The sequence below is a fragment of the Poecilia reticulata genome, linkage group LG10, assembly GCF_000633615.1.
Source record: "Poecilia reticulata strain Guanapo linkage group LG10, Guppy_female_1.0+MT, whole genome shotgun sequence".
NCBI lineage: Eukaryota > Metazoa > Chordata > Actinopteri > Cyprinodontiformes > Poeciliidae > Poecilia > Poecilia reticulata.
In genome coordinates this window covers 4,671,841-4,680,849 of record NC_024340.1, presented here as the reverse complement: position 1 = coordinate 4,680,849, position 9,009 = coordinate 4,671,841, and the positions used below count along the sequence as shown (strand labels likewise).

Genomic DNA, 9,009 nt, shown 5'->3' with positions numbered 1-9,009 from the left:
ATATGTGTGTGTGTGTTGAAGCTGTAAATAAATGTATTTTAGCTGAACTGAGATCAAAAATAGCTGTTGGTCTCGTCAGGCTGTAAATCGGATCAAATTTGAATATAAAACTATCACAATAACAAATGTTGCTGGATGATAAAGTGTCCCAGAAATGATTACCATAAACAATAATACAGCTGTTTTAAGACTATTTTCCAAGTAATATAGTGATACTGGCAGAATAATGCAGGTTGGCCCTCTGACAGTCTAAGTGAAGAACGCTTAACGCCAGAAGATATTTTAGATATCCAAAATAAATGAAGAAAAAAACAATTGAAACCAATAAATAGAACGAAAATAAAATCTACACACAACCAAAACCATTAATGAAGCTAATTATGAAAGGCAAACAGAATTCTGTCGCATATTTTTATCTTTTAAAAATATGCGAATGGAAATGTTCTAGCTGATTTTCACTTATAATGTGATTAATTGATTAACTGTGATAAACTTATGTGCATATTTGAGTTTGAATGTGTCGATGTGGTTGGACTGAACCGACTTCATGTCTGTAATGAACTGGATCTGGACGATCAGTGAAGTGGCTTCAGACGACACTGGTGGTGATTTGTTCCTGTGTAATCAAACAGAATCTAAATCGGATCTTCACTGTGGGGCCGGTGGTGGTTTCATCAAAAGCAGGCTCTGTTGGCCAAAATATCAAATCATTATTATTTTCTGGAGTCTCCTGGATGACCTTTAACCCCCTAGATAAAGCATAAACATAAATTCCTACTACTATTGTTTTACGATGTGAACTCTTGATGCTCTGCTCTCGCCCCAGCCTCCGTCGGAAGCCGACCCAGAGTCGGCTCTGCGCCAGGAGGAGGCCTCAGCCGACCTTTCCACACCCGACCTCTTGGCTAAAAGCGCCGCCGTTTTGGAGACAGAGGTGGAAACGGCCGAGTCCGTTCCCATTTCTGACGAGCCGGCCGCCACTGAAGAGCCGCCGGTGGCGCTCACAGAAATATCTCCAGCAGAGAAAGGCACGGCGTTTATTCCTCCGTCTCCTGCTGTGTCTGTCTCCGTCGGTTTGTTACGCCCTCCTGGAAACTCTGATGTTTTTCTCTCTCTCTCTCTCTCGTCCAGGTTGGTCAGCAGATTCGGAGCCAGTGCAAACAGAGCCGTCCCGTCCCACCTCAGACGCGGACGGAAACCGAGCCTCAGACGATGTTTCCCTTGACGCGACGCCAGCGGCCGCCGTCCCGGACGAGCCGGCTGAAGGAAACCTGCCATCAGGTCAGGAGAAACCTCGTCTCTGAAGACGACGTGTTCATTTCACACAATCAAAAATTTCTGCTTTTAGACTCTCGCGTCTGTGCGTTACAAAAAGAACTGTTCATTTTGTTCGATTCTCGCGTTCCCGTGCAGCACCCGCTGTCGAATCGGCTGCGGAGTTTGAGCCGGCGGAGGAGCAGCAGGCGCTTCCTGCTGCGGAGGAGACGCCAACCTCAACGCCCGCCACGCCGCCGCCGCCTCAGCAGCCTGCAGAGGGAAGCAGAGAAGGTAGATTTAACTCCACTGATAGGGATCTGTGGCAGGAATGACGTCAAACAGGCTGGAAAATTACAAATGAAAACAAATTGGGGGTTTTAAAACATTTTGTTTTCCATCACAGCGACAATATTTAGTGTTTTTAGGAGGATTTTATGTCGCAGTAAAACACAAATTGATTGTGGAAAGATGTATGCATTTGTACTGAGATTGCTTCAGCTCAGTCTGAATGGATCAAGAACGTTTCTGAACATAACTTTTTCAAGGCTTTTCACAATTTTTCATCTGGACTTTGACTGGGACATCCTAACCCAGCGGTGCCCAAAGTGGGTCCTGGAGGGCCGGCATCCTGCATGTTTTAGTTCTCTCCCTGGTTTAACACAGCTGGATCCAATGACGGCTCATTAGAGGCCTAAGAGGAACATTGACAAGCTGTAAAGGTTGTTGCCACCAGCAGGGAGAGAACTAAAACATGCAGGATGCCGGCCGTCCAGGACCGACCTGTCCGAACACATATGCTTCAATCTAAGCATAAGATTTGTCTCTGTGCATCTTGGCACCAATTTTGATCAGATTGTGTGGAATAAAAAAATGTAAACATCATGTTCAGTTGAATTCAGATTCATTTAATCAAGAACAGAACAGAAAACAAAGTTACATGATAAAAACAAAGCAACCATCGTATTTGTATGAAGGTTTTCTAATTCGAACCGTTTTCTGGAGACGGCACAATCAGAATAAGGATCTCTAATGTCTGCTGGTTTTCTTGTTTTTATTAAACAAACAGTGACCCTGCAGACAGAATTTCCCACCTGAGCTGTGGGTTTCTGCATCTCCTCCAGAGTCATCTTGTTTCTCTCTGCTGCTTCTCTTACTTTTACCGCTTCCTGTTTCCTAACCTGAAGGCCGTGACGTTCCCTTTCAGGCTCGCAAAGCGGGTCGAGTCCAGCTGCATGCCACACCTTTCAGGTTTTTATCCGTAAGGTTTCTGACAGCAGTCTGTCCGCTCGCCGCGCCCGTTTGTGTCGACCTGAGGCGAGCGAGAGGCTTCGTTGTTGCACGACGACAAACTGTGCAGCAGTTCAAAGGTCACCTTTGCAAGCTGCTGCCATTTCCTTTCTAAGAATAAGCTCAGCCGTTTTCACTTCAGAAAGCGAGGCGCTCTTTTCTCTGTCACATGCTTTCATTTGCTCTGACGATAATAAAAAAGGGGGAAAAACTCCCATAATACTCCTCACTGAGTGATTTAACCCCATAAATGCACTTTAATTGAAAACCTTTACGTTTGCTGACGTATCCGTTATTCAGCGTAGGCATTATTCTGCCGCACAATTCAGAAGAAAATCTCATTCTGTTACCAAAACCAGTTTTTCCACTTTCTTCTACTTATGCATCCTAGTTACTGACACAGCGATCGTCACCCGGCTGTATTTTCTCAGTCTCATAAGATGAGAGATAAGCCTGCAGGATGCTGCGGCTTGGCTCTTCTATGTTTAGCTCTTCTCAGAATGTTCACTAATTTCGCTCGGTGGCGTTTTTCTGTACGCCTGTGACTGAGATTTCCCGTCGTTTCCCATGTGTGTGTCTCTCTCTCTCTCCCCCCTGCAGAGGGCTCCGGTTTCCAGCCAGACCCCGCTCTCATGGACTTCGGCCAGTCCAGCCCCGAAGACGAAGACCTGTACAGCACACGCAGCTGAGACGGATTCACCATAAGACGTTTCCATTCTCATAGTTTTCTTTTTTTGTTTTCTCTGCCCACGTTTTCACAGAACACGTCCGAATAATTTGGCACCGGCGCTGCATTGTGATGAATTTCGGTACATAAACACAGAGAAACCTGGAAAAAAAAAAAAAACACCCACAATTACATTGGAAACGGCAGAATGTGGAACGGTTTCTGTTTAAATGTGCAGGAGTTTTCCAACCATCAATTATGCAAAGTGCCGTTTATTTATTGTGATCCAGCCCATTTTTGTTAATTTAAATCTTCCTCTCAGACGACGACTAAAGGAGGACTTGTGCTGCTTCACGCTGTTAGATGGTTGGTTAAGGAACTCAGAATAAATCTTTATTTTTTTGTGAGCTCACGTTGGATTGTGTCATGTTTTAAATGCACTGCAAAACATGAATGTATTTCTATGAATTTAACTGATTTTTTTGATGCACAGTAATCTGTGCTCATAATTACACTGCATCTGTCTACTTTTTTCTTTTTTTAAACAAAGGTATATTTTAAATTTTCTGAGCCAGAAAAAGACCCTGGCAAAACCATAAACTTATTTTCTCTCCCTTCATGGCTTAAATCTCGACCAAATGATTGGAAAAGATACAAATTTAGTGCTTCAATTGAATAGTTTTGCATTTAATTTGGGTAATTAAATATCAATATATTTCTCATGAATATATTGAGCTTTGCAAAGGTGTTTGTACTTTTTGGAGTTTTGTAACCACAATACATAATTTTCCAATGTATTTTATTAGGATTTAATGTGATAAAGCAACAAATATAGTGGATTTCAAAGGACACACTCCCTGCTCTGGTTCAACCTGTAGGTCAGAAACCAAAGTAAAAAAGAAATCCCATAGACCGTCAATTTGATTATGACGGTTTAAAGTGTAAAAGTAACTACAAATTCAGTATATTAAATCATTTTAAAAAGCAAAAATGATCAAAATGAGCAGGAGCTGTTCCTCCTGCAGCAGCTATCATTACTCTACAGCAGTGGTCACCAACTCCAGTCCTCGAGGGCCACCGTCCTGCAACTTTTACATGCGTCCGCTCAAACACACCTGGATCAAATAAACTGCTTGTTTCCAGCCTATTGCAGAGAGGAATGCATGCTGGTGAGGAAATTCAGACATTTTGCAGCAGAGGTGAATCTAAAAGTTGCAGGATGGTGGCCCTTGAGGACTGGAGTTGGTGACCCCTGGTCTACAGGTTAAACATCACTCAGAACAAACGTCTGACCTGAAACGGTCTTACTTATAAAGAAAACATCTCTTCTACTCTGAAACACGGTAGCGGCAGCATCATGCTCTGAGGACGCTTTTCTTTACCAGGTCAGAGTTGATGGGAAGAGGGATGGAGCAAAACACAGATCCATCCTGGAAGAAACTCATTTCAGAGGCTGCAGCTGTTTTTAGACTGGGGTCAAAGTTCAACTTTCAGCAGCTCAGCAAATGTAAACATACAGCCAGAGCTATTATTGTTTACATTTTCTGTTCTGGAAAGGGCCAACGACTCAGCTGAAAGCTGTAGCAAAAGATAAATCAATAAATATTGCTCCGATAAGTCAGAAAACACATGTAGATCATATTTATCCAGAAACAAAAAACGTTTATCCATTTCCTTCCACTTCGCTGTTTCAGGGTTACTTTGTGGATGTATGTCTGTCACCTAAGATTTATGGCTGTAAACGTGAACATTTTTTTTGTTTTTGTCTTTTTTAGTTAACTAAAGTCAGAGATGTTGGCAGCTGTAAAATCTCCTTACCAAATTTTATTGCTAAAATGATTTTCCTCTAATGATATTCAGCTAAATTTCTCCTGATGATTATCCTCATTTGCCCTTTTAACCGCGTTTCATGTCTACTGAGGGGTTGAGGGTGTTGCTATGCTAACATTAGCAGCCATTATGCTAACACTGGTAAAGTTGGATGTCATATTGCCCTACCATAAAATGGCTGCTCACATATGGCTACGTTGCCATGTACTCATTAGTTGGACCAACCCAGAGACTGACTCATATGAACCAAATGTTGGTGATTAAACGACAATTTAACCCCCAAATTTCCCAAACATTGCAATGTGTGAAATTAAAAAGGCTTTACAGGCCATTAAATCACCCCTTACACTGCGTGGAAAACTAATGTTAGTCATGGAAAGTGTCTCGTTGAGAACAAGTGGGAATGTTCTGTGTTCCTTTGTTAAATTTTAGCACCACCTGTTTATAATTCAAGCGAACATCCAGTACAGAGGGAACACAGTGTCCAACTCTTAATAGCTGCTTTATTGCTCCTTAGAGGAACCAGTACAGGAATACTGGACCTCATAAACTCTCCATAAGTCCGTCCAGTGCCATGACCCTTGGGACTATGTGTGTATGACTGTACGTGAAAGCTCACGTGTGGGTAAATCACAAAAAAAACCCCATTAAGAAATAGTTGTTGCAGTGGTAGTACACCCGTGGGAGCAACACTTTCTGTGGCAGCAGAGCCAGGGGGGGTAAAGGATTTGTTGGCTGGTGTAATTGTGGTTGGTTTTGTGGTTTTTCTTTTTTTTTTCCCAGATAAACAGTACCAAATGTTCTAATTAAGGATGGGTGTCAACAGAAACAGCTGTGTAACATTGCTAAAACCACATAGAATATAATGTCTCTTAAAATCTCAGAAGAGAATCCTGAAAAGTGAAACGTGTTGCTCACATCACGTCATGAAGAACATAGATCATGTTACAATAAACTGGCCTCAATGTCAAAAGCTCTCACAGCCCCCATCCCAGCATGAGGCTCACTCTAGCCTCTTCTCAATAATGAGGCTAAATTTAGCTAACATGTAGCATGTAACATTTAGCCTATTCTCACTAGAGAGGCTAAAGTTAGCTAAAATGTGTAGCCAACTTTAGCGCCATCTCACTAAAGCAGCTAAAGTTACTTTAGCCTCTTTTCACTAAAGAAGCTAAGTTAGCTACCATGTGAAGAGAAGTTTAGCGTCTTCTCACTAAAGCAGCTAAAGTTACTTTAGCCTCGTTTCACTAAAGAAGCTAAGTTAGCTACCATGTGAAGTCAACTTTAGGCTATTTTCACTAAAGAAGCTAAGTTAGCCAACATGTGAAGCCAACTTTATTCTATTTTCACTAAAGAAGCTAAGTTAGCTAATGTGAAGCCAACCTCAGTGTAAACCCCCCCCCCAATAAGCTGAATAGTATGTGAAGCTACCTTTAGCCCCTTTTAACAAAAGAAGCTAAAGTTAGCCAACATGTGAAGATAACTTTAGCCTCTTCTCACCTCTCTCAAGGGTCCTGTCTATTCAAGGCGTCCCACAAACACAATATTCTCAGAGCCAACATTAAAACCAGGCTCTGTCATGTGTTTTTTTAAAATATTTTTTTTAAATATTTTTCACCAGAAGAGAGGAAGCGTGGGGGTGGTGCAACTCTGACCTCTCGACCTTCGACCCCAAGAGCCGAATTTTCCATGCAGGACTTTAGGAGGGTTTCAGTAAGAGCTGATTATCTTCTCAGGGTCCCCCACCACCAAATAAACACACAGCACATTTATCAGCTACAAACATAAACACAACAGTTATGCAAGCCGTCTAAGGGTGTTTGTTAATATGGCATATGATTGTTTAGGCACATCTTCCTCTCATTTAAACTGGTTAAATTCATGAACACAGTTCACTCCTCTTTTTCCCATGCTTAGTCAGCGCCTCGCAAACAAAAAAAAGTCATAGCCGTGTAATTTTTCTTCCATTTTGACACATTATAGCCACAAACTTTAATGTATTTTTAATGGGATTTTATGCGACAAACCAACAGGCAAGAGTATGCCTGTGAGTAATTCAATGTAAAGCCGAAAATCCAAAGTCTGTTTGAAATCATCAGTAAGCAAAATGCATCAAATATCCAGGAACACAGCAGGCATTAGAGATGCAGCCAAAGAGCAAAAAGAACAGCTGTTGTTGAAACTAAATCACTTTCGCAGTGTGAAACACGGTGGTGGCAGGATCATGCTTAGTCCAGGAGGGACAAAGAAGCTGGGCAGAGTTGAGGGGAAGATGCGTTTTCAGAGCTGCACCGTAATGGTTTTGATAAAAGCACATTACTTTTATAAAATGGCCCAGTCAAAGCCAAGATCTAAATGCAATTAAAAATAGTTTTTTACATATATACGTACACTGCAAAACCACAAAGTCATACCAAGTAATTTTGTTCTGGTTTGTAGTGCAAATATCTTAGTGCACTTGAAATAACAAGACATTTTTACCATATTATAAATTAAAATAATTTGCCAACGTTTTCATCAATATTAAGGAATTACTGATGTAAAACAAGCTCCTATATCTCACTGAAAAGTTACTTGCAAGTTAGTTTTGTCTTATTTCAAAACTGTGTATATTTGCAATAGAAGTTAAACTAAATGACTTGGTACGATTTAGTGGTTTTGCAGTGTATTTCCAAACATTTCTGGCCAGTTTGTAAGAATCAACAAATATCTCAGCGTCTAAATATTCTGGAGACACACGTAGTGCTAAAAACACAAAATCAATCAATACGAAAGTATTGATTTTGTTGTGTGAATCTAAACGCGACGATTCACAATAATCCACTACTTTGTGGTTCACAGACTGAAAACACCAATCATCCTTCTGCCATTAGTCAAGAATAAATGCTTCCTGTATATCCTTCTTAAAACTTTTAGATTTTCTCAACATCAGACCATAATTGTCTCATGTTTCCTGTGTGAGCCCGCGGGAAGTAGCAACCTTTGACGAACGACGGGCATAAAATAAAGAAACGCGTGAGTGTTTAAATCCAGAAACTGAAAAAATAATTAGCCGGGATCTGGACGTCCAGCGGGGTCTCGGCGGGGGTGACGGGGGGGTTGATGCTCTCTGCTCTGCTGCCCTCCGTATGCGTATCAGGCTCTCCCCGTCTCTACATCCATGTGTTCGGGTCATCAGGCAAACGCATATAAACACTCTCTCCCACACACAGTCCAACTTGTAAATCTCTCAGGCTTGTAATTTGCCCTCCTTGAGATTAGCGTGTGCTGCCTGACCTCCAACGACGTACAGTAAAGGAGGCTGCCGCGCTCATCAGGCCGGTTTAATTGATCCGTCTGCCGGCTGCATGCAGGGAAGCTGCCACTCAAAATGCTGACACGGGTCGGAGGAGTCGCCGTGAAATGAAATGTGCGGAGGTGTTTGACAAAGATTACATTACTTCTTGACAACTCGTTAGTAGTGGAAGTGAAATGGGGGGGAGGGGAAGAGGGGGGAATGTGCTTCCTTACTCTGGGAAACATATTTGTACCGTGTTTATTATCCTGTTGGTGGCTACCGCATTCTTGATTCACTTCATATTGATGTTCATTCACTAAGGGGTTTAATATTTGCGTATTTGCCACAGCAATGTACAGACCTGCAGCAATTACAAAGAGATATTATTTTTCAAAAATTAAGTGCTCCTCTCAAAAAACAAGACTGTTTTTGTGTATGCTGGGTTTTTTTCTTTTAGTTTTAAATATATGGACCAACAGGATATTGATTTGGATTTTGAATAAATTTGAATAAATTTGAAACAAGAGCTTAAGTCTCATCAGGTCTCATGTTGGATCTCAATTAGAAAACCTGGAAATTTACAGTATTATGTATTTTCCAGGCTCTTAGTGTCTAATCAAGTTGCTATGGTAACCTCAGTTGTCATAAAAATGCTAAATATATGAAAAAGTCATGTTTGATATATTTATCA

General features: G+C 41.4%; 2 protein-coding genes across 2 annotated transcripts in view; one reads left to right on the top strand and one right to left on the bottom strand.

Annotated features, from left to right (window-relative positions):
* apool (apolipoprotein O-like) overlaps positions 1-3,623 on the top strand; it is an 11,603-nt gene extending 7,980 nt beyond the window's left edge. The window contains exons 8-11 of the mRNA XM_008419636.1: positions 827-1,028; positions 1,132-1,281; positions 1,414-1,548; positions 3,145-3,623. Coding sequence (XP_008417858.1) covers positions 827-1,028; positions 1,132-1,281; positions 1,414-1,548; positions 3,145-3,233 — 576 coding nt within the window. The 3' untranslated portion in view covers positions 3,234-3,623. The remainder of the gene's footprint in view (positions 1-826; positions 1,029-1,131; positions 1,282-1,413; positions 1,549-3,144) is intronic.
* Positions 1-9,009, bottom strand: part of tenm1 (teneurin transmembrane protein 1) — a 320,904-nt gene that overhangs the window by 2,811 nt on the left and 309,084 nt on the right. The gene's annotated exons all lie outside the window — the stretch shown is intronic.